Source organism: Camponotus floridanus, unplaced genomic scaffold (genome assembly GCF_003227725.1).
Source record: "Camponotus floridanus strain SB8 unplaced genomic scaffold, Cflo_v7.5 scaffold100, whole genome shotgun sequence".
Classification (NCBI taxonomy): Eukaryota; Metazoa; Arthropoda; class Insecta; order Hymenoptera; family Formicidae; genus Camponotus; species Camponotus floridanus.
This window is the reverse complement of record NW_020229216.1, coordinates 361240-388954: the sequence shown is the minus strand read 5'-3', so window position 1 is coordinate 388954 and position 27715 is coordinate 361240. Positions and strand designations below refer to the sequence as shown.

General features: G+C 32.2%; 1 protein-coding gene across 6 annotated transcripts in view; it reads right to left on the bottom strand.

Moving 5' to 3' along the window:
* Positions 1–27715, bottom strand: part of LOC105257952 (venom dipeptidyl peptidase 4) — a 317166-nt gene that overhangs the window by 76467 nt on the left and 212984 nt on the right. For all 6 annotated transcript variants that reach the window (XM_011268909.3, XM_011268913.3, XM_011268910.3 and 3 more), the window contains 2 exons: positions 7565–7659; positions 3186–3260 (listed from right to left, as the gene is read on the bottom strand). In XM_011268909.3, the coding sequence (XP_011267211.1) occupies positions 3186–3260; positions 7565–7659 (170 nt within the window). The remainder of the gene's footprint in view (positions 1–3185; positions 3261–7564; positions 7660–27715) is intronic.

The following is a 27715-nucleotide window of genomic DNA, read 5'->3' as shown; positions in this document are numbered from 1 at the left end:
TATACGACAGTTTACATAATTATATGCGATACAGAGAATTCAATTAAGTGTGTCAATTTAATTAGTTATGCATATCAATATCATTATAATATTATAAGTGCGATAAATATATTTTAATGCATCAGAGGATCATTTTTTAAAATATTACTATTATTATTAATAAACTGCTCAATTATTATAAATTGTAAAATTATCACTAGTTATGAAAATAAGCCATTATATATGTATTATTTTCAAATTTGTAATAAGATGATTAATCATATCACATGTCCAAATTGTGTAATTTACAAAAATAATTATTTAAAAAAAAACTGCTATAAAACAACTAAAAGTAATTTATTCTCCTACGTTTCTGATTTTTAATAATATAATATAAAATACAATAATTTACAACATGTGTTTTCAATTCTTTCTGTCTTGTTTCTTTCTCACTAAATCTTCCGGAATCATATTAGCCCAACCCAGCAATCCATTCAATCTTGCAAAATGCCCCAGCATTTACTACTCTCCGAGCAAGCAGATCGGTAGCCTCGGCGATTTCCTCGCTGGCATCCGGTCCTTCTTCGGAAATCCAGATGGTTCGTCCAGAACATAACTCAGGATTTCACGTACGTCGCGCCGGTAACAGCGCGGCTACACGGTGGACTATAGAGAGAGACGTGCACACACACCTATACGCATACGAAGGAGCGGATGAAAGGGCGTGACGAGGCAGGGGAAGCAAGAAGGGAGAGATATGGTAGTGGTAATGTATGCAATTGGACTGACCGGCGTTGTTGGTCGGTTATGGGTGGTGATGCCAGGGCACGACGGTTCCCTGGTCCAGCGGGGACAGAGAGGAGGGGAGCGGGGGGATCGTCGCAGACAATCCTAGAATCCCCACGTGGCGCGACCGCGGTATTATATGGTGTTTAGTTTGCCATGGCGTACTCGTGATTTAACTTCTCTCTCTCTCTCCCTCTGTCTGTCTGTCTCTCTTTCTCTCTCTTCACTCATGATCGCGTCGAATTAACTTGATCGCGCTGTGTCAAGAGCAGTCGAAACGACATTAATCCGCGTATGGGGTTGGCCGAACGTATAAACGAAAATTACAATCGCACGCAAACGTACATTTTGTTCGCGAGAGCGTTATTTGAATTTCGACATATATATTTTTTTTCCAACATTGTTGCGATAATTGAAACATATTTGAAATACGATTTAAAGCAACGCTTGAAAAAGAATTAAAATAATAGAAAATCTTGTATTGTTCAGTACAAGAGACGCAAATAAAAATTTAAAAATGTGTATTATATTTTTATCTATAATATTAGATTTTATATGAGATATAAAATTTCATGTACTTTTACTTTTTTTTGGAGAAAATATATAAAAAATTTTATACATACTCTCTGGGTATTAAAATGACGAATTCAGATAAAATTTGTACATTTTAAAACAAATCCTTAAAAAATGCGCGAATAAATCATATTTTAACTATGCTAACAAAAAATTAGCAGCTTAATTCAAAAATTGCAATACAGATAAACCATGTATAAATAGAATCGAATGATAGAAGGAACTTTATTGATGCTAACATTAATCAAAATTCAGATTCTCGGTGAAGTCTGTGAGCAATCTTAAAGTTTTAAAAGAAAAGCGTATGTATAATGAAACAATTGTAAAAGCAAAGGGACATTCGAAAATAATCCGGATTATCGAATCAAATAACTGTAATAAACATCTTGTTCCTTTTCTTCTGTTACTCTTCTCCAAGTACCGTTCGTCAAGCGATCCGATTGTACGTCAGCCTAGGAAACCGCTTAAATTTTCAAAGACTAGTAATTATATAGGGAACTGAGGCCATTTTCGAAACTCCATGCATTCGCATCCCGAACGGATGCACTCGGATAAACCGCGTAGTAGCTTAAGGTTGCGCAATAATCAAAGTGATGCGAAGTTTGTTTAATCTAGCGATATGTAAAATTCATTTAAAACAATATGTTTTGAGCATTATAAGTACAAAGTCGAAAACTGTTATTTTTCTTTTACCGTTTAACATTCAACTTGGCATATTTTGCAAGCTGTGCTTTAAGTTTTTGATACGTTTTCTTTCCCTTTTTTTTACCGAAAAGAGACCAGTCTCTCTCAGTTTTTAATAGTATGTAGTAATACTTGTTTTGAAAAACATAGAGAGATAGAAAAAACATGCTTAGTGTAAAAGATCAAAAGTAACAGTGTTGGCTAACTAGATTTATAATAAATCTTCTACAACATAATGTCAAGCTTAATAAAGATTTTACATATTTTGCTTAATTTTGGATGTTAAAAGAATTTATACATAGTTTATCTGTATTGCAATTTTTGAATTAAGCTGCTAATTTTTTGTTAGCATAGTTAAAATAGGATTTATTTACGCATTTTTGTAGCATTTGTTTTAAAATGTACAAATTTCATCTAAATTCGTCATTTTAAAACCCAGAGAATATGTATAAAATTTATGGAATGAGAAAGTTCCATTTCGTATATACACAAATTAGACAAATTTTTATTTGTAATGTACACAAATTACACAAAAATTTTTTAAGTATTATAACTGATGTTAACTGGAGGTACATGCAACTTTCAATATTTCTTATTAAATATATCAAATTGTGGTAATTAAAATGAATGACTTATTTCATATAAAGAAAGATAAAATTTTAACGTTACTGGAAAAAAATAATCACGCAATATAAATACGAAAATCTTAGTAAAATCTAAATAACAAAAGTCTAAATTACCAAAAAAATCTTACCAAAATCTAAACAATTAATTTGCAATTTATTCAAAAATATAGAAAATTATTATTACGAGAAAGCACTCCTTCATTAACATTAATATTAGAGTTCGCAGTCTATCGTTGAGTTTATTACGGGAGCATCAGACATGCAAAGTCAGAAATTACCTGCTCGCCTAAGGCTGAGCCGAGAACAATTATATCGCACTGCTGTAATCTTCATTTACATATGTTTGCGAGGAGAGTTGCGCCACCAGCATAGGAATTATTACGTCATCAAATACAAAGCCGTGATTTTAATTAAATAATAAAGTATAAACCCATCTGAATCAACGTTTCTTTTATCGCACAATCACAAATTTCTTTAACGTAACGCATCTACTACTTGAAATTATTTTAATCTGTCAAAAATTTAAAGCGCGCTTACCTTTTGATAGTTGAGGGCAAGCAATAGATACTTCTTATCGGCGGATAATTGGTGATCGAAGCTCGACAACAGAGCCTGTAAAAATAAAAAGTAACAAATTATTATTAATCAAAAACATTGCTAAGCATTACACGTACATATCTCGACTTAATAAGTTTCTAGTTCCTCAGTAAATACATAATATTTCAAAAAACGAAACGAGAAAAAATATAGTGGACATAGAGATAATTTGTATCACATAGTTCTATAAATGTAATGATTTTATCAATTGCTTTGTTGGATTTGATTTTACCAATTGCTTTGTTGGATTTGACGCCGTTTGGAAGCACACAAAACGATTATCCTCCGAATTAGTCTGCATTTGATGCTTAATTAATTTGCCGTGTAAATTAACGCTATCCCATCATAAAGGATCAAAATGCAAACATGACCGCTGCTAGTTAATTACGACACCGGAAGTTAGTTACTATCTGTACAAACAGATGATGTCGCGTGGTGTAAGAACGAGAAGATGCATTAATTAATCCGAAAAAAAAAATCATAAGGAGAGAAGTCGGAAAATCTCGCGTGTCGAGTCGCAATGATTGATCGTCAAATACGAAATCGTGCTCGCCGAGATAGAGCTTGTCGCTTATTACGCTTATAAAGCGAGTCGTTAGCGGGACGAGCATGGGACGATCAAAAGAGGCATTATTATGCCGCGACGATCCGGAACGGTTCGTCGAAATCACGACGAGTAAATTACGATCACGCGCGGGACACGAGCCGCACGAATTGTTGAGTGAGCTACGACGACGACCCTCCTCCGATAGGATGACTATCGTTAAGCGGAGGTCGCGAGATCCGAGAACGAAACTGTCGTTTCCCGACAGTTGGTCGCTCGGTGGACCAACCGACTGGATGATGGTTCCAATTTAACCGTATCATCGCGATCATAATACGGTAATAACTGCGGTGGAGTCCACGCAAATGTTATTATTACTTTAATAGGACAAGTTTATTCGTATGATAAATGCGGTTGACGAGGTCACGTTCCTATGTAATAAAATTATTTCGCGTTTCGATTCCCGCTGTTGAGTTGCGGTGCATTTTCTGTTGATCCGAAAGATCGAATTTATATGCAAATTGAGGAAAATTAAGTTTCAGATCTTCAAAAGCGCCGTAAATTAATTTTGCATGGAAAAAATCTACTGATTTTTCAAAGTTGGGTATTATACGTTGAATGAAAGAAGAAGAGATTTTTTTAAATATATCTTTAAATACGCAAAGGTCAATATGTCACAAATTATTAATCTGACTATATTAATAAATAAAAAAAGAAAATTATTCAAACATTTGTTTACCAAAACCTTATATTAAATTTTTGTAATGAATTACATTGAAATGTAGCAGTAGAGAAATATATTTATAAAGAAGAAATTTTTAGCTAACATAATTTATTATCTTTGTTACATACGCATGTTTCTCGTAGATTAATAAATTTCTTAGGAGGAAAAGAAGAAAAAAAATCAGATACGATATTGGCATGAAAACAAAGTGGCAGTGACAGTTTTATTATGTTATATAATAAAGTTATGATTCTATTAGCAACTTTCCTAACTCATTTTAAAGTGTTCAACTGGGACAGCTTGACACGTATTAATAAACTTGTTACTTCTCAACATGCAAAATTTTTATACGGAACATACAGAAATAAAATGCAAATTTAAACTATCACGCAGTTCAAAATCTACCCTTTCGTGAAAAAAATACGTATATACGCAGATAGAATTTTATTCTTATAATATTTTGGATAATCACATCGTGAAAGAATTCATTTTAAAGAGATAAACATACGTTCGTACGAAATTCGATTTAAAAAAATTAATTCGATGTAAAAAGATTAATTTCTAACATTTCTAATTAATTTATCTAACCTTAATTTAAATAATTAATTTAAGTAACACTCGATATATCGGGTTAATAACAAAAAAAAACGTAAATTTTCTCGAGAGCGGTCTTGGAAAGAATATATTTGGACAATTGTATTTGATGAGCCTATTCTCTCTCGGTGTATTCCAAGCGAATGCTCTATATACGCGAGCAAAGCTGCACGGGTCATAAACTCCCTAATAGCTTTCAGACTAATAGCGAGAATGCCCCGATAAGGCCGTTCGTCTAAACTACAAGGAGTTGGACTACGCGCTTGAAGCACTTCTGAAGATTTCGAGCATTGCAGCGAACAGAAGACAAGACGAGAAGGAGAGAAAGGGATGATGAAAAAATAAAATTTCAGAGCATCAAGCCTTTGCAGTTTCGCTTTATTGCCTCTCTCACGATCTATAGTTAATTGAAAAATCGGTTTGTTTCGCTTACTGATTACGGTGTGTAATGAGAGGAAAGAGGAATTAACCAAAGAGAAATCGCCTCGCCGTTTATGAAATTTGAGAGAAAAATGTAGGGGGAATCGCGTACAAGCTTCAATAAATTTATTATATATTATATTTATAAATAATAAATTTATTATAATAAATTTATTATATTTTATATTTATTATATATATTTTTTATACATGTCAATAAAAAAAAATATTGAATAATCATATTAGTTTCTATCAGTTTTTGTATTTTTATAATAATTTTTATAAAATTATTATAAAAATAAACATCAATAATTTTTTTATTGACATATATAATAAATTATATCCTCCATATCGCGAGATACTTGATGAGTATAGTGAGATAACGCGAGTTCGTATAGTGCGATAAAAAACTGCGACACACCTTGCATATGAATCATCCCCATGCAACGTGATAAATAAATTTCGAATTTAATAGAAACATTTTTTACGTTTCTTTGACAATGTATTTCGAAAATTTTGGACAACTCATAAATATTGTATGATAACGAATCCCTATCGAATAACGTGAAATAACGTATTCATCCTGCCATAGATGTTTACTATTTACGCATATGCAAAAATATTGTCGTAAAATCATGAATCATTAAAAGAAAAACGCGATAATGTTTAATGAAGGAGTAGAAAATCCGAGACAAAAATATATAGTTGCGATATATCAAAAAAAAAAAAAGCGCGACAAATAATTTTACTTTACGATACGTAAATTCCACGAATAAATCATTCAAAGCTCGCGTGTCCCGAAGACACCTCGTAATGTTGAATCTCGAGGAGATGGGTATCGTACTCTACGCAGATGTCGTAATGAATCATTTTACAAGCTGCTACCCACCTATCCACCTATGCACGTGAACGAGGATCGTCGACGATAGATTGCGGGCGTCGGAACGTGAAAGATAACGAGCAATTACCGTCACCGGCCGCGATCTCTTCCGCGGGAATAACGATGGGACGTTGCCCCGATGCACGCGTTACAATCCCCCTCTCCCTCCCCCCCCCGGCGGCATCGAGAAATAATTTTCCCCTTTCCGATTTCGCATAACCGCTGCTTTCGCATTCGATCCGCACACGCGGCTTCCGCTTTCATACGTGCGGATAATGGGAAGAGCCGGGGCGGTTTTAATTGATCGCGGACGCGGATATGAATTAGTGGAACGGGAAGAGAGAAAATCTCACGGGAGAAAGAAAGATAGGGCCGGGGACACGTACGAGAGAGATATTATGTTTTCGTTGGTGTATTTCGGTCGTTATCTGCGCGATTTCGGAAGTGAAGCGAGCCATTGCGACGGCGGGTTCCAACGATTAATTCGGCGCCCACCCCGGCTATTCGTTTCGCGCGGTTTCTATTTAATCGCACGCATGTTAATTGTTGCGCATACATTAGCGCACGTGCGGTAATATTCTTTCGCGAAATGAAATATAACGTAATATTAATTGTTCTAATAACACAGTAACATATACATTTATATATATATTATTGTTTTAAAACATATAATTGATACACGTATTGTTAATACTGTGTATTGTTTTATTTGTTTAAATGTCATCAAATTACTGCACTTTAACAATTTGCGCTTTTATACTTTAATATAAAGCATTTAGCATATAAGCCTGATTTTTAATTATTTCCCATATGATTAATGATATTTGTACATGTATATTGTCATGAAGAATATATGAAATAATAATTAAAAGTCAAGCTTATATACTAAATTTATATTAAAGAGCAAAATCGATTGTGCATTAATTAGGTTGGTAATGAAACAAATAAAATAATATGTATAAATAAATGGAATAATATATTAATATTCTTGTATATTCACATATATTATTATATTAATATTATTAATAAGACTAATAAGAGATAAATTGATTTTAAATTACAAATGGAAAATTTTTCGAATATCAAACTTTGAGTAATCCCCTTTTATACTTTTATATTATTTACACATGTAACGTGCAGAAATCTGAGAAAACTTACGGGATTGTTGGAGTCCAACAAGGTCTTGGATGTGTCCGAACTGACATTGTAGATCAGCAAATTACCTATCTCGTCCCGGTAGAGGATCTCATCTCCTGCAACAAAAAAGGATACGTTTATACGTATATACGGAAATTAAATTTTAAATTAATTCATTCGTACGACGAGAAATGGGGTATTCTTATCTTATCTACATTTCGTACTGTTTCGTATATCGTGCGTGATTCGCAATTCCACCTATAATACATTTAAAATTTCTTTCATTCGCACAAAATTTCATTTTCTCCGCACACACGTAGATTAGAAGTAAATTTACTGATTTTGCATCTCGGTACATTAGAAAAATCAATTTTGTTCTAAATTACGTTATGCAAGATTTGTCCTAAGATCTGGCTTAAAGAGAATAATACATTTCAAAAAGCAACACGTCGTACCATAAAAATGCCATATATGAGTTTGAGATGTATTAAAAATATCGATACTTTATAGAAATATAAAAATATAAAAATGAAATATAAAAATGAATAGAAATAATATATTATTCTAAATGTTTTTTTTAATATCTTTGCCCATCTAATTCCAAAAGTTCCTTAAATATTTTTATAAATTTTTTCTCTTTAATCAATTTTCACAAACCACACTCATTCTTTCCTCCATTAAAGACTCCATTAAAAAAAATGAACTTTTCCAGTAATGATGATTGATTAATTGTCTCCACATCATCCGGACGCTTTTGTGCGCCTTCCTGCGAAAAAAGCCGAGCATGTAGTTTTCTTCAAGCGCAATGGAAGTAGGAGGAAGTTGAAAGGAAGATAAAAGGAAAAAAAAGGGAAAGAAAAAAGGATACAGGGATGAAAAAGAAAACAGGGTAAAAAAAAGATACGAGTAAATTTCAAGAGATACGCCGTCTTTCTCAAAAATCGGTTTTCGCGAGTCGACGCTTCGTCGTTTCATCAATCTTGGCGAGATCGGCGCCGTAAAAATCCTCGGAATAACAAGCGTTGAGTTAGGTGGCGATAGACCGTGAGTAAGAAATATTTTTATCGTTATCGAAGAGAATAAAGCACGAGAGGGGAAGGAGCGACTACGAGAACTCCTGCAGCGCGAACACCCGCCGGAAAAACATTAGTTCGACAGGTCTTTTTTTTATTGGCAACGTGAAATGCAAAATGTGCATGGTGAATGTATGACAGCGACAGTAGAGAATAATATCTCGCGCGAAAAATTTCTTTTAATTGTCTTCGAGCGCTCGATCAATAATGCAGCAAATTATACGAGACCGATGGCGCTTATTTAGCGATGTTTAAAGAGAGTATGTCTATTTAAATTAGAGAAGAAAGATGTAAAAAGATCGGAAAATGTTATAATATCATAATATTTAATCCAATTAATTTTTCACACATATATATTATACACCTAATGGAACTTAATGAAAAAGAATGTTTCGCTAAAAAAATATGCAATTATTTTAAACATGATAAATAATAAGTACATAGTTAATAATATCACGTTCTCTTGCTTTCTTCTTTCCTCGCAATCTTATCTGTTTAAAAAAATTGCAATTATTTTATTTACCTATAAAATCAATATGAATAAATTAAACTCAAGGTTGCAAACATGCATTATTTCTATGATTTTCATAAAAATTATTGTATGTTCTCCTTTAAAATATACGTAAAAAAGCGCAACCGCACGTGAAAAACAGGATTTCTCGAAATATCAAACAGACGCACCCCTTTAATGTGAGAGGTCTGCGTGTTTGCGGTATAAACCTCGTTCCGCACGGCTGCTGGTTGTTCGCCCGACCGACAAACAAGGGGTGGCATTGTATTGCAGAACGAATCGCACCGTCCGACGCGACACGGTGAGCTATTTCAACGTACGGATCGTTAGATCGGAGATTTTTCGACGGTAGGAATTTTCTGCCGGGAACTTTGATCCTTTCGAAAAGGTGGCTCGCTGGCCTGCATTTTCACCGACCCTGCTTCGTTTCGATAGAATTTGCATTTCCATACGACAAACAAATGGAACGAACGAAAAGGTTACACAGCGAGCCCCGACGTTATTATTTTTTTTTTTTACTTTCTCAAAAGTCCGAAGTTGGTCTTTAGAAAACTTTAAATGAAAAACCTTTCTCTTCATTCTCGCATAATTTCATTCACTTTAATGTCTTATTTAATTTAGTTTCGTGCAAAAACGATGAAGGATTGATTTAAAGCGCCTCAGAACAAGCACATGTTCGGCAATATGACGCTATAAAAGTTAAAATACGATATCATGTATCGGAGGAAGATTAATTAACAAAGTTTCCCGAAGCAATACGGATGCGCGTTTGAAGCTCGTTACCTCTTTCACGTCAGTAGAAGTTCTCATTACTTTCGTAATTATGAGACATGTATTTTATATTTATATATTAACTTTCAAATTGATACCTAATCGTATTTATTACCTTAAAGTGTCATATTATCGTTGCAAGTTATAATACATAACGACAAGCAAATACAAAGCCAGCTAAAGTTTTGAAAAATTTATTTGAATAATTTCAAACGATCGTCTCCTCCGATTTGCTTTTATGTTATTCACGAAAATATAAGAATTAATATAAGAATTAACGTTCAGAGAAACAAAGTTATTACTGCAGGAAGAAACTCATATTATATAATTAAGAGAAGAATATTTATGTAACAGAAACATTATAACAAATTATATGACATAATTGCAATGCGAAATAAATTAATTTCGTAATGTAGTTTCCATATCAGTTTCTACAGTAATTATTCTTAAAAAAATATCCTTCTCTTTGTTATTCAATTATTTCAGATTAATTAATTAATTCATATATGATATAGAAATAATACAGAAAGGAAATAATAAATCATTTCAAAGCTAAATTAAATGTCAACTTGACTCCAATTAATTAAAACCAAAAAATTAATATTTTACAGTTACATTGAATTATAAATCTAACAAATTGAAATAAATCCTCAATTTATATATTGCGAAATCTTGTCAGAATATTAAAAGAGAAATATAATTTTAACTTTAACGATTTATGTTATGGATAGTGTTTCTCATACACATAGAAATATGTATTTCTGTGATTGACGAAATAATATATATATATATATATATATATATATATATATATATATATAGAAATCTTAGTAATATTATTATATATATAAGATCCATGCATTTTTTTATTTTCATGCTTTTTTCTATTTATTTTGGTTTTAATATCAATGATTCTCTTTCATGAATTTTAATATGATCGAAACATTGATGGATTTTATGCATAGTTAAATTCGACTGTTTGAGATAATTATGTAATTAAATATTTTACACTGCTATTTTCAATTTCTTGTATACAACACTCGACTACATAGAACCGTTTTGTTGTTCAATTAATTTAATAATGGCGAATTAATTAAGCGTTAAACCGTAAATATACGGAGGAAATTATAAAGTCGCGTATTAAAATTATAAATAAATTCTACTTTGTGTCACACTCAAAATACGCGGCAAATTTTCACAAATAGTTTCGCACGAGCATAATTGTACTGAAAATTTTCGCACATAATTACAGTATATCGATATTTTCCACTTTAATGAACAAAATAGTAACTTTGTACTCTGTTCTACATTTATGAACCAGATGTGCTTAATCAGAATTTGCATTGTATAATTCCTATAATTTATCAAGCTACTGATCAACGTAATAAAAGAAATTAAAAGCAATACGTTTAAAAACAATTAAATGTGTCAACCATTAGAATTATTATTACTACTTATCATTACTTTTATTAATATTTCATAGCTAATAGATAAATGCATAATTAAATGTTTATAAATTATATATTAATCATGGTACTTTGTAATAAATGTATTTCAAATTAATGAATTAATTTAATTCAAATTAAAAGGAATTAGGTGTCAAAAATGGAAATAATAATATTCTAGATTCCTTATAAATATGAGATTCCTTATAAATATGATATTCCTTATAAATTATCTTCAATGTTGTGCTTGTGTGTTATTTGTCTTCTAAATGAGACAGCGGGGCAGAAATGATTTACATCGAGATGAGAATTATACACCGAGGGGGTTTGACCGATTTCTCCTGGCAGATAACGCGTTAACGAGACACGCCATCGTATCTTACACGAGGGACACAACAAGAAGACATCCGCCTTTACGGAGCGATGTAGTTTGGATAGGTCTGGAACAGACCCAACGTCTTCTGGGATTTCACGGCGACGGAACAACGGACGGGGGGGGGGGGGGAAGAGCCGCGACGTTTACGATTTACCGCTACCGACCGCGTATATCTCGCAAGAAATAGGCCGAAACGAAAAATGCAAACGAAGCGTGAATTTTATAGGTCGGCTTCCGGGGCTCGCAGGAAGCGCTATCAGGCGAAAATATCGCGCGTCAGAGTGGTTTAAGCTCAAACACTTTTTTAATGGAGCCCACATCTCTCTGTACCGGTTGTAAACGATGCCGTTTGAAACACGTGCGCAATAAGCTTTTAACGAGATTTATATATTTCATGTAAATAATTTACCGAGACTTAATTCGCGTCACTGATTTGATCTCCATTTGAATCACAAATCGACATATATTATCAATGAAATATAAACTGCAATCGTTGACTATTACATGCAAAAATTTAAATGAGAAATTCAAAATTTATTTGCAAGTTAATATAGCGATTAAATTATTAATTTACTAATATAGGTTATTTAAATCGAAAACGAGAATCATTTATTTTAACATTTATTTATCGATATTAATTATATTTGAGATAATTTTTTTATAATGTCAAATCCCTCGTTGACATTATACGTTTCAAAGTATTTCATCTATATTCATTTATAAAGCTAAGAAGCAATATTGCGAGGCGTGAAACATTTTTTAATCGAATTCATCAGCAGTTTCTACAAATGTAAATTAATGTACGCGAACGGTTTAGAACTCATCCTCGAGCAGGCGGTAAATCATCGTTAAAATCGGGCGTAAATAAATTTGTGCAAAACAATGCTCATTTAATTAATATCCGGGGGCGAATTATTTCTTTTAATGTCGCATCATTACGCGATGATTAATGACGCGTGTTACTCCCGCGTCCCGATTAAACCGACAACGGGCGGGAATAAATTTTGCAGCTAGTTTGCCGATCCCGTATGCGTCGACGGCCTATTTCCCGCGTCTATACGTATATGTGTTTCGCATATTGTTGAAATATGTTTTGTAATGACATACATGCGTCGTCCGTGCACATCCGGCCGGTTGGCGCGTGAAATCTGGCACGGCTGGGACGAAAATGTATATCCGCGAAAATGCGCGACACATTGCCGCACAAGTGGACTTGCCATACGTGTCATTTACATAACCATTTCAGAAACGGTCATTAAAGAGTCATGTCGCATTTGCGATACAAGAGCGTTATCGTCGACGACGCGAATTTCAAATCTCGGAATATTATTAAAAATTAGCTGTTTAAACTCTCTCACTAGAGCGACGACTGGAAAAAGTTGTAAACAGCTGAAAAATCTTCTCCCAGATCTACTCATCGCAACGGAAATATACGAAAAATTCGCGTTAATACAGTCCGTGCTTGGATCTAAATTACCTTCCCCTATTGTAACTATACCTGTTACTATATGTAAACAATTGCCGGCAGTTATTGCAGCTACTTCGCCGCTGCAGAAAGAATATCGCGTTTACTTCCGTCATATGAAAATATTATTTCGCCTGTAACGTTTGTAACAGTCGCGCATTATGCTTCCGTACAATGAAGAGGAAATACGCAAAGTAGAAGTACTAAGTTTTCCTAGGGGCGAGAAATGTTATGCGCGAAATGCGAAAAGGAGTTGCATTTCAGTGTAAATTTCGCGGTGATGCAAACGCGCTTTACGCCTTGCACCTATTTTCTTTCGTAAACACGTGCAACAGGATGCATATTTTATTCCAAGTAGAATGAAAATGAGAGTTGTGGGGCATGAAATGTCAAAACACATGTTATATACATAACAAATACAAATACGGTAAATTAATAATCGTAGATTAAATTCGACGTTATTATAATAGAACGAGATATCTAAATATTAAACTAATAATATGTTTTAATAATTTATCTTATGCTTCTTTAAACATTGATAATATAATTTTTTATTTTCAATTAATTTGATTGGCCAAAATATATATACATTGAATCTTATCAATAAAAGAGAGAGAGAATAATGATAAATTTTCAGAGTAATTAAAATAAATCGATTATCTTTTTCAAACAAAACAAGTCAAGAATATACTCGTATATATATATATATATATATATATATATATATATATAATCAGCAATGTAATTCTCAATAGAGAAAAATTAAATTAAGATACTGAAAGAATTAAATCCTAAAACTTTTCTCAGAGGAATTATAAATCTCGATTAAGATTTTAACTTTTGTATCAAAAGTTTTTAATTCATTTACAAAAATTTATTTTTATATCGACAGAATTTTCCTATATTCAAAAGTGCTCGAAACAATAAAAGATCTGTAAACAATAATATCTCGAAACAATAAAAATCTACAGGATAAACTAAATAAAAAACACAGCGCAATTATGTCGACAATAAAATGTTATTCTAAAATTGCAATATATTCAGTTCTCAACAAAGCAATAATAGAAATCGTTGTTTGATATTTTAACATATTTAATTCTAAATGGCTGTCCAATTTATAAATATTTTATCAAGTTGAAAATCAGATAATTATGTAATATATTAAAAATAAAAATAGAAAGAATTTTCATTTTAATTAATAAATACCTACAGATAACGTAATCAAACACGAATGTTGATTTGGCATTAAAAATTCCTGATATCCGACTCACAATTATTTCAAATTAAATTAAATATAATATTACGGGGTATATGAGCAAATATAAAACGTTTAATTAAAGATGTACAAATATTTTAAAATTTTTCGTTCCAACTCGAGTTTCTAATAATTCCTCTCGTAATTCCGTCCTCAGTAAACTATAATGATCTTAATGGACAGCACCATTGCTGTCGTAATAAAGATCATAATATTTGACGAGGCCGTGCGCGAAAAAACGTCATCTGACGCAGAATAACCTAGCAACGAATGGTAAGAAAAAAAAGGAAGGGATATCGAAGCAATATGGGAGGCTGACATATGCCGGGCTCGCCCAACGGGACCTGTTACCGAAAGATAACAATGATCCAGTCCGCTTCGCTGGTAGTTTCACGAGAAACGACGATACCTTCCCGGTGGTTATGGTCGTCTAGACGAATCGCGCACGCGTTCAGCACGAAAAACTCGTCCCACGGGTGCTATAGTCAGCATGACTACACCAAACAACCCCGAAACACCGAAAAAAAATCATGGACAAATTCCATCCACCGCATCCAAGCGAGGCATTCAATAACTATTTATTTGCTCTCGGCGAATGGCACGAGCGAATAGCATGGGACATTTACGAAAAACATATGATGTGTGTATATATATGTATACTGTATCTCTAGGTGTTGATACATCGTATCTCTGAAGCAGAAATATCTATGCAAAGTGCAAAAGCCCTAAAAAAGCCAGGACGCTATAAATCTCTCTTCTTTCGGAGCGGAAAGAAAAATGAAAAATAAATTTAAACTAATGATAAGTTAGGATCTCGTGAAATATTTAAATTAATTTTAATTTCTACTAAATTAATCTATCGATTTTCCAATATGCAGTCGATAGAATTTATTAAAATAGAATTTATTGCACTTTTTATAAATACACGGAGAAAACGACTAAGGTTGATACAATTAAAATTAAAATGTTGCCGTACGGATTGTTGGGACATCCGTATTGTTTTGTCTTGTTTTGGAATGTGTGTCTCTTGTGTTTCAATTTATTGTGTTTGTTGTACTAAATGCATATAGTTGTCGTTGGCCAGTTGACTTGCATCGACACAATACAGCATATGCCAGATTCGGTACGTGCAACATACCACTGCATCCTCGACAAACACATTAAACAGTGCTAAAGCACAAGTTTGATTTTTGATTTTTATTGTCATGCACGAGCAGAAATATATAGAAGGAATATATCCCAAGTAACAATGATAGTTATTTTCATTTGCGTCACCTAATTCTTCATATAGAAGCAACATTCTATATGGTTTCGACATGAAGTTATTTGAAGCTCCAATCATACAGTGTAGTAATCTCAACAGACGACAAGACTAAATTGATATGGATGTGACAATCACATATATAGCTGTACCAAATATTACAATTTTTTATGGCTGCATCTAATAATTATGTATTTGGTAACCTTATCGTTTTCTCCGTGTATGTATTTAAAAATAAAGTTCATGAGATTTAAAAATGCTCAGAGCTATATTATAGTTACTTTTAAAATGAAAATCTATCACAAAATAAACGTGAGTGAATGAATAGATTATTTTTAACTTTAAACATTAAAATGTTGTAATGATAATAGATTCGCAGATTTAAAATTGCGATGTGATATCAATATCAGAAATTAACCAAGATATTTAAAACGCAAATTTAAAAGCCGAAAAAGGAGAGATTACATTTAAAAAAAATTGTTAAACAATTTAAAAAATTTATAAATATAAAAGAAATCGGATCAACTATTAGCATTCGAAACAAATATATTTCCAATAATTATTTTCTAATAATCTCTTTCGTTCTACTTAAACACATCTTGTGACATTTAAGGATTTAAAAAAAAAAAGAAATTATCAATGAATGCACATCAAATGTTTTTCTTGGACAAGATTCCGATTCGCGAGTGATATAATTCGGTAGTCTGGTATGTCTACCTCAATCGATCAATACTTCGGAACTTTAACTTTGGAATGCAGAATCCATTCTACGTACATCCGTATATGCATCCTTTGTCCTCTCTTCCCAGCTCTTCTATTTGCTACATTTCCCCATTACTCGTGAGAATTTCACGCCAAGAATACGTTGATGCTCGGATTCATCCAAGTGAAATGGATATGGAATTTACATTTAAAGTAGTAACGGATAAAGTAGTAACCGAATTTACTATGTACCATCGAAATAAGTTTCACTTTATTTTACTTCTTCGTTCGTTTGTCTCTCAACTTATCTGATTTTCAAATAACTTAATTACTTCATACTAAATAATTATTGCGCGATTTAAGTTAATAAATACATCTTTTTAATCTCTCTCTCTCTCTCTTCTCTTTCCTGTGCACGTGTATGAATTTAGAATAAAAGAAAAAAGATATTAATGGAAGATGAAGCTTTTTAGAGAATAAACGAAGGAAAATCAAATAAGAATTTAAAAACGAATATTGAAATAATATTAAACGTGCAATTTTCACAACTTAATGAATGAGATAAAGTTCAAAATCACATTTCAGCGCTGCTGCGTGATAAGAATATCGGAGAAAGTATGAGAAAGCAGCTGAAGTAAAAAGTGCTGCTCATTAATAAACATCTCACACGACACGATTTTGCTCTTCTACTCTTGCAACATATTACATCATAATCTACATTTGCCTTCATAAAGAGTAATTTGACTATTTTGGGATTTGGGCAAACATAAAATTTTTAAGAAATATACAAAGAAAATATTATAATAAAAATTACAATATAATAATTTTTCTAATTATGAAACATATTAAAAGAAATATAAAAGAAATCGTGATATATTTTAGTATGATATAATTAGTATAATATAATTATGATTATATAATTAATTAATACAATCTAATTATAATTAATAATCTAATATTATAATTAATGTAATCAAATTATTCAAATATTTTGATGCATAAACAAATGCATAATTATTAACAAACAATAAGTTGAGTGCATAATTGCTATAATAAAATATTCCAACATCGTTACTCCAATTTTATAGTAAATATTCCACGAGAGAATGTATTTTTCACATGTAATTTATACTAAAGTTAAAATTTTCCTCATATACATTTAGAGCTTGAAAAAATTATGCAATTTCTTTTGAGTATCTCTACAGAAGCAGAGCTTTTTTTAATGCTATAGAGTATATTTGAAACTATGCTTCTTCTTGATATAGTCGCATAAATTCATTTTACATCTACACAAAATATACAAATTTTTTATATCCTTGCCTAACTTTCCGAAACTTCCAAATTTGAGGAAATTTCGAATTCTTCAGGTGAAGTGAAATACGTACGGTATCTTTTACGTCCAGCTTAATATAATTTTGCGAAAGTTACGATGTGTTTGACCGAAAGCAATCGCTATTCCGAAAGAGCACTTCGAAGAGTAGAGTTACAAGTTTGCGCCAGTTTTATAGTTCGTGCTTCGCGTATTTGCAGTAGGAAATGTCCCGTGTTCACATTTGGGAAGAGTCGAGCAAAGTAAAGGCACAAAACAAAAGCGAGACAACGGATAATTTCTACAAAGGTTCGATACGTTGATAAAAAATGTGCTTTCGATTTCAATTCGTCTCTCGCGCACGCATCATTCAAATTTATCCTCCGTGTATAATCGTCTTTTCCCGATTACTCGAAAATATTACAACACGCGCATTAAGAGCAACAATGACAATTATACGGATAAAATAAACAAAACAGCATTTATTATATTATACAATATTATATTATACAATATTACACCGCGTGGGTGTTATTCGCAGATGATTTGCAATAAGCATCCATTAACGAGGCTTAATTGTCGTTAAATAATACATTTAACAGTCACATTGTGTATAATTCGATGGTAATAAACGCGTCACGTTTTGCCGCGACTGATTGTCATGCGTCGCGCAATTAATAATTACTTACACATATCTATGCAAATTATGTATCCCGCTTGCGCCCTACTCCGCGCGCATCGACGTAACAATAATCGATGTAACAATATATAATACATCCTGATTGAACTTCGCTGGGTGGGTCGTGTGTTTTCGCGCAACTCACATTATTTATATAAACGTGTCAGTTTCGCCGAAGTCGCGCGGTGTTTCCCCCGCCCTTCCGTCGCGAATTAATAATTCGCCATCACTCTCGAGGGATGAGCGGCGCCGTTTTATGCAAAACGCGATAAACAATTAGCTGTCGATGTAATAATGAACGGACCGCAAACGATCCGCCAATTATTTCAATCGAATTACGAGGCAGGGTCCAAGCGCGATCGCGCTTTTATATTCGGCGGCTAACGATCATCGCGTTTAATTGCCCAACATTTGTCCCGTCATTCGTCTTGTCGTGCCCTTTTTGTCGCGCGGCTTTTGTCGGAGGGCCTCCCGGCGCTCTCGGTTCATCCGATCGAAACGCAACGCGATCGTTTTCCGCGCGCGCAGAACGCGAGAGAACCGCGGCCGGCTTTTAATTACTTTTCATTTACTTTATCGATTCTCGTTGCCGCGCCCGTTAAGTTCTTTCCACCGGTCGCGCCTGTGGTATGGTCGTCTCATATCGAATTTCTATTACATCCGTACCTTTTTCCACTCCTTTGTCCCCCCCCCCCCTCCTGCTTCCGCTGTCCTCACTCGTTGCCGGCGGAATTTCATTCCGATATTATTCGGAGACGCGTTCTTCCGGAATAGCGATACTATGCTTCTTCATTTATACGTCAATCAGTATAAACAGCGATGTATGAATCGACTAATTAAAATTCCAGCGTCGCAAAAATATTTAACAAATGAATGCAAAAACCGCGCGTGCGAGGAGGGATTTAATTATCATTAATTAAAATTCTTAACATTAACGTTCCGTGTAATCGCGATATATAAGTAACGTTATCTTTTACATCTCGCATGTACTTTCTGAAAAATTTTTCAGTAATTTTTCATTATTTTTAAAATTTCATATTTCGCAAAGAATAATCGACCTTGCATTATTTGCGTATAAAAAGATGTAATAACATTCCCTGCGAAACGCGAGTCACTTTTTCGCGCGTCGCTGTAATAGTAATCTGCGAAAAGATGCATTCTTTCGAGAAAGTCTACTCATGCAATGATAATAATCATTGTAAAAAGCCAGCCAAGGCTCTCGACGAGCAGCGTCCCGTCTCGCCTTTTGCATTTCGAGGAAATGATACAGCCTCGCGTGCCCTTATAACGTCTTTTCCCCTCCTTTCAAACCACAAGATCTTATGAACTTTGAACGCGATATGTAAATTCGTGTTGCAACGAACCGACCCGTTTGTAACTCTCGCTGCCAATAAAACTGGCCGCTTATTCTAATTAAATATATATTTAAAAAATTGGAATATATTCTGAGATTACTAATTTTAATTATTATAGTGTAACATTTAAATTTAATGACTTAATTTCTTTCATTAATTTATATTGATTTATATTTGGAAATTTAGACTTTTAAGCTGAACAATATACTATATAATATAATCAAATTGGCAGCGCCAAGTTTTATTAATGAAATTTTTTTTACTTTTTTGTTTTATATTAATTTGTACAAGTTTTTTTTTCTTCCTTGTACTTTTATTTATCTTGTACAAATTTTTAACCTTAATAGGCGCAATTTTTATATATCACTATTTTCGTAAATAAGACAACAGTTAGATACAATTTGTCCATGATTTTGGCGTCCTTTTTTTACTTTTTTTTTTTTAATTAATATTTACGTGCAAATTAGAGCGAGAATCTCGGAAAGCTAATTAAAATAGCGCGATGATTGCAGAATGTATGAATAAACGCAAGGATATGAATCGATTTCGATTTCACTCTTCGAATAAATATCGCGATCCGATAAAGTATCTTGTTAAAAAATAATCCTCCTAAAATACATGCTTACAATTAATTTTACATTATTTATTAGCAATTTTGCACGTAATTTTTTTTAAATATTAAAAAAAATTTTCAATATATTCTGTACTGGACAATAAGTAATTAATACGATATAAGCATCTCATTAAAAAATGCTCCTCCTGATTGTACCTCATTGTTTCAATTAATTTTATGTTAATTATTAGCAATTTTTTAAAATATCATATAAGATTTTTGATATTTCTTTTCTATACAATAAATAATAAAACTATTTTGCCAAAATTTAATAATACAAAAGCCACATAATTGATCTTAAACGCGTAACGATTCAAATAATCATTAGAATTCAAAATAAACGTTAGAATTGTGTAAATTTTACTTGGCCTCAATTTTTAAACTGAGCTTTATGACTGAAGTACGCTTCACAAATCATTGTAAGTTAAATATTGATTTAGGTCTGTAATGAATCTGAATTAATCACTTGAGTTTTTGCAAGAAAATTGGAATAACCGAGAAAAGAACGATTAAACGAACTTTGGAAAAGGAGCGATTAAATGTGTAATTAAATCAAGTTCTAGGTAATCTACATAAAATAAAACATTGTTTATATTAAAGATATATTATTATAATATAAGTATTAATATTTATTAATACTCACTAATTTTTTTATTCATTAATATAAGTATTAATATTCATTAATACGAAAGTCCGAGAAGACAGCTTTATAGCAACGGACAGATTAATTAGACAATGTGCAATATAGAATAAACACGATGAAATTATGTCGTATGTTTTCTTCCTGCTAAACAAAGTATCTTTATACATTTTATTTAGCATTTGAATAAAAATAAGAGACACAATTATAATATAAATATAATTTTAAAGTGATTGCATTGTACAAAATGCAAGAATAAAAATACGAGGATATTTATTTGTAGAATAATAAAGATTCAATTAAAATATTATTCTTGGTTCAGTTATATAAAGTGTGAAATAAAAAAAATATCAACTGCATATTTCCATTGAATTTTATGCTTCTTCGTTATTATTTACATTTAATTGGACACTACATTACTCGAGTCGCTTTTTATTTCATAAACTTTTATGATGATGAATATAAAGCGGTTTAAAACATAAGTAAGATGTAGCTCTTTTAAAAAGAGACATATACGTGTCCAAATGCCGGAAGTGAATTCTTGCTCTTCTCTCTCTCTCTTTTTTTTACTTTGCCCTATCCGTCTAATGACTGTGAATTCTTGCTCTTCTCTCTCTCTCTTTTTTTTTTGACTTCGCCCTATCCGTCTAATGACTGACATCACGCATGGTTGTCTCCGGACACTTTTGATTTGTTCGCCACTTTAGCAAGTCGCAAAGTCTCTCCTATGGGAATGGCTCGATTCCAAGAGCAGGTCGAGCCTCGCCTGTTGCGGTGAGAGAATTCGCGCAACCAATGCTTCGCGGCTTTATCCACCGAAATGGAAGTTATGCTGACATGACGATAAAAATTTCAGATTATTACTCTGCACAATCGCGTCAGTTATTTCGCCTCTAAAAGTTAATACTGAAATATATTTAACGAATACGATTTTACGATATTTTTTTCATTTATAGGAAAAATGATTCATTCTTCCCGAGATATAACAATTTAAAATAATAAAAATACAAATAAAATATTCAAGTAATATTATTTAATTATATTTTAATTATTTTTTATAATATTTCAGTTGCAGGAAAAGAATTTTATATATATAATGTTTGCAACTTTTTAAAATAAAATATTTTTATAGTATCATCAGTGACACAAATATAATCAAACATTATCGAAGAGATACTACAAGACACGCACATACAATATACTTTCAATTTTTTTTTGCATTTAATTAAAGAAAGCATTGATTTATATTTATGAAATAAATATAAATCGAAATATTATTAAAAATATGAAACTTCATCGATAAACGTTTAATAGGAGAAATTAGAAGATTGATCCGAAGCTAATTGCTTCACCATTCTAATTGTTTTGTATTACCTTTACACGATGGCGTTTCAGTAATTATTGTCAGCGACATCAAAGAAATTCATTTCAATGGCTAATATAATTTTCAGTTAACTATATTTGATTGATCGTAAATAATCATGTGTAATTGTCTCTCGTTTATATTGTACATAAATTGTATCGTAATTGGAAGAAAGCTCGGAAAAATTAAATTTGAAGTTTCATTTTCGCTTCATACAACACCAAATTAAATTTCTCTACGTTCGGAGCTTTTCACTTTTAAATTTGAATACTACCGAATATTAACTCGGGAAGAACCTTAAAATTTTTCATTTTCCACACATCGCTTCTAACTTGGAAATTATTAATGTGTGATTAATACGAATGAGGTATTTTCTTTTTTTTTGACTTTTAACCGCGATTTCCGGTGATGCGCCAACTCAGGAATATCCTATACGTGGAGAAGAAACTTTCGGCCAGCCGGCTGACCGTTTTAATCCACGAGTTTTATCTCGGGGATAGAAACGGATTTAATCAGCGGCCATTATGCACGCTCTCGCGCCGCGAGTGGTACAACAAAGTTTCTCCTGCGTCGCAGCAGCCAAAGGAAGAGAGCCGGCCTGGTTACCAATTACCACCTTCGAAACTCGCCCCTCGTTTCTTCGTATTGTATCTTAATTAACGGCACTTTTTAGAGGGTACTGCTGATATAATAGCCGTCGCTTCCGGCGGCGAATTACTTTCCCTCCTCTCTCTCTCTCTCTCTCTCTCTCTCTCTCTCTCTCTCTCTCTCTCTCTCTCTCTCTCTCTCTCTCTCTCTCTCTCTCTCTCTCTCTCTCTCTCTCTATCTATCTATCTATCTATCTATCTCTCTCTCTTTCTTTTTTCGCGTAGAGAATCTCGGCTCCTCTTTGAATGTTTGCGGTTTTTGAATTGACTATATTAGGGTTTGAAAGTTTTCGCGGAGAAGCAAGTTTCCCAGTGATTTATAACGGCTGAACTGTCCCCATTCTGTCTCCCCAATTTTTAAAGATTCACCGACTAATCGACGACACGTGGCTCTTCTCTTCAACGTTTCTTTTCTCTCTTTATACTTTATATTTTTAGAAATCTCCTGAATATATCTGTTCTTTACAAAAACGAATATATTTCTTTTTTTTCGCTCATTTTTGAAACGTACATTTTGCGAATATTATTGCATATATAATTAAAATAATTTTATAATTCACATAATAATTCGATTATAATTTCTCATCAAAATTTTAGAGAAGAAATCAGCCAAGATACGGTAACAGATGATGGTAAAGTGCCATTCATCAAATGACTGTCGTGGTTTGACAAAAATTTCGCTCATCTTCCTGCAATCAATCGAGGAAAGCTTCCGATCCATCATCGCCACGTGCGCGTGACATCGGATCTTAATCGCTATTCATCGACAAGACACTCGGTCTAGGAAGATGGCCCGTCGTAATCAAGGGAATTTCGTATAGGCGCTAATTAGCGAATGCAGATCGCGCGCGCGAGATCCAAGCTACTGTCGCAAATTGCAGGCCTGTCCCGCGATACTATAACGTATATACATATATATATATGTATATGGATGGAGTTTCCTCGTGTGCATGGGCCATTGATTACCGGCGTTACGTGCGTCAAACACGATTTTAACCCTTCACGCTTGTGGAGTGATACACTTCGCCGCTAACTTCGTCGCGAGTTGAGTCTGCCGTACATGATACTGTCCCCCATGTTTATCTGAGGTAATTGTTATGCAAGAGATAAACGCGATTTATTCCCTAATTTTCTACAACGATATTTCACTCTGCATCATTTCCAGCGAAGAATGCATGGCTAAATTAACTTCCACATTTGTAATTAAGTTATGAAATAAAAAAGTTCGAGTAATTTATTTAAAGCTTTTTTTTCGCAGTTATGGCCATAAGGTTTTGCTTTATTTTTTATACATTTTGGGAAATGAAGAACATAATTCTGCTCCTAATTCGTATAATTTCGAAATAATATATTTTTATATTATATTTTTATATTACATTATATTAAAGATTATATTTTTTTCATAGGAATATTATGTATTTTTTTCAATTTTGGGATTCTTGAAAAAATATGTTATAAAAAAGTTGATTTTTAATTAATTTAAATATTACACATGGCCAATTTTAAATATTGTTTAATAACTAAATATTTCATAAATGTATTTCACAATATTCCGCGCACAAAATTATTTATTTTATGATGCAGATATGACGATAATATAAAATTTTTCGGTTCGAAAATTTCAACGAAGATTAAAAAATAATTTTTATCTCGTGATAATATATCAATAAAAAACTGTTAAATATTTTTTATAGATAGACGAATTTTAAATTCGCATAATGACAATAAAAGCAAAATAAGCAATTATGACAATGTTGTCAACAATATCTCAGTGTTAAATCTAATTGCAGAGTCCGCGAGGTCACTGAAACAATTGTAAAATATACATTATCTTTAAGTTTAGTTCTATTTCTACTTTTATTTATCAATATGTAATATAACGCAAAAGAACAATCACAGAGATGTGACACTTGTTTTAAGCTTTTTAAGTAACTTTGTTCATTTGCTACTAAAGTTTGCATTTTACTTCTCGAATTTCATTTCACATTCTATTCTATATCTCCAAGAAATCCAGATAGATTTTGAACATATAGTCGCAGAGTAGTTCGAAAACTCAAATGCGAAGTAGGTATAGCATTAGATATGCAAAGTCACGTTCTGTTAGGTTCGCGATGATCTCTTACTCACGTATTCATACCGTTCGAAAGAGCTAAGCAATTTAACAGTTTATAACTGTTGAGAACAATTTTTACAAACACTCCTCGTCTTTTTATTATCTGCTACGTAATAAGTTATAGATTCTATTACATTTCTTTCATTTTCTTCTTTGCAATTTCATGTAAATGATCATATATTTTTGCAAACGCGCGGCGCAAGTTGTGCGACATATTGCAATTAATCATAAATATAAAAAATATTAATGCTTTTCATTAAACTCTTATTATAAAATTACACAATTATCTAAATTCAAATGATGTACGTGTAGAAGGTAATTCACACATATATAATAATTATAAAATAACATAATAAAATTATATAACAGAATATGCAGAATTTTATCGAGTCCATTTTAATCGCCAATATGCCCCAATAAATACTTTTTTTTAGCACGATAATTTGATAAAAATTGCGCAACACGGGTAGCATAAAATATTCATTTTGTCTACATTTCATCAGTTAAATTTCAACGAGCACGTGAGAAATACATTTTACAATTTCCTGTAAAATATAAAATGTATAACACACAAAATGATCAAACTTCGAGTAATCTGTAAATCGGAAAACACAACAAAATAGATCTCTGTTATTATTTATGTGCGTCTATGTTTGTTCGAATTAAACAGAAATATCTCATGCCAAAGTTATGTATCTCTCGGAAGCATGTCAAGTTTGGAATGTTTGTTCCAATTGTAGCAAGACAGGTGGTGAAACCTTTCGACTAGCCACTTCAGTAGAAACTTCTACGTGGAAATCCCTCTTTGTAACACGTTTACGCCCCGTCTCCCATAATACCGAAAATAACAGTATAAAATCCAGCAACGCTTTACCCACTTTGTTTTCCCAGATTATTCGACCGCGCCAATTTGATATTTTAGCACATGTATTTTTCGAAAAATACAAAATTACAAATATTAATAAAAATATTAGAGAAATATTACTTTTCTAAAATAAAATTATATATGATAAAAATTCCATATAAAATATATCAATCAAAATTTAGTTAAATTAAAGAGCTTGTCGTTAAAATATCCAATGTATATTTTAATGTAATTTATTAATGTATCTTCATTATTTTACAATTACTTATTATTCAAAATAGAAAGCTATTATTAAAGTATTGATTAAAAAAAGATTAATCAGAAAACAAATAAAAACACGAAATAGTAATATAATTGGCAGGAAATCTTCCGAAACAATCACATAGCGCAAGGGTTTGAAACGTGCACAAAATCGGAGCAGACGGAAAGTATAATAGTTGTAGTCTCCAAAGGGACACCGAATAAAATTTTTTTATCAAACTATAAAACGGAGAATCACGAATAAAACTCAGTTGAGATATGAATCGACGAAGATGATTCGGATATTCGGACAATGCGACGAGTTATCGATCAAATAACGTCAACCATTATTTCTGAGCATCGAAGCGATAAAATATCTCTGCCCACATATTTCTCACTGTGTCTATGCCTTCATTAATTTATCGTGTTAGAATTCAATTGTTCTTGCCGCAAAATCGAAATGCCACATTCCGAAACTAATTATCGGGATTGCTAATAGAGCAAATGTATAAATGCGCGGTTAAAAAGTATTGTAAAAATTTTATTTTTTTTTTTCTTATTAAATAATGATAATATTTTTTTATACTTTTAAGTAATATTACATAAAGCGTAAATTTTCCAAAATATGCTAATTTAAGAAAGAATTTTGCGTATGAAATTAATAAAAGAATAGTAAAAAATATGACAAGATAAATATTTGCGAAAATAATATGCTATTAGAAAAATATCATCTAACTGTAAATTGAAGAGAAGTGCAGTTGCAATTTTAAAAATTAACGTTATCATATTTGTACTTCAAAATACTCATTATTTTATATATACGCATAAGAACTAGAAGCACACAACACAATATAACAATTATTTACTTGCTTGCCGATTCAAATCAATAATTATGTAGTAACGCTCGTATAATATACATTGACATAATTACGAGAACGAGACTATATTACAAGATTACAAAATTGCAATTTTGTTACAATCAGAAAATCTCGTTAGCAACGCAATTGTACAACCGGTATTGTACAACCGGTGCATTATATTATGATCGTCATGTTCAGTAACTAGTCCTTGTAACGTGATACGCGCGTGAATTGCGAAGAGATCATTTTACATTCCAACATGTAATTGGCGCCATTCGCCGAGTTCGGATTTGATTTAATTTAATGTCCCATCGTGGCCAACACACATGGATGATTATCAATTATACTGCGACTGTATATACTTGTTAACAATTCTAATTAAAATTAAATAAGCGCATACTTGTTGCTTAACACTTGCCATGCCGTACGAAATTAAATATAAAAGTGCAATAAAATATTCTGTAATTTGATTGGAGCTATGAATCAAACCGACAATTAAAGTTAAAATGATGTGATGCGGAAATGCATGAAATAGATAGTTAATAAAATAAAATTGAAATAACGGTAGACAAAATTTTTAATACACTTAATAAAACAAAATACGAGAATTTTAACGAAAAAAACGTGCC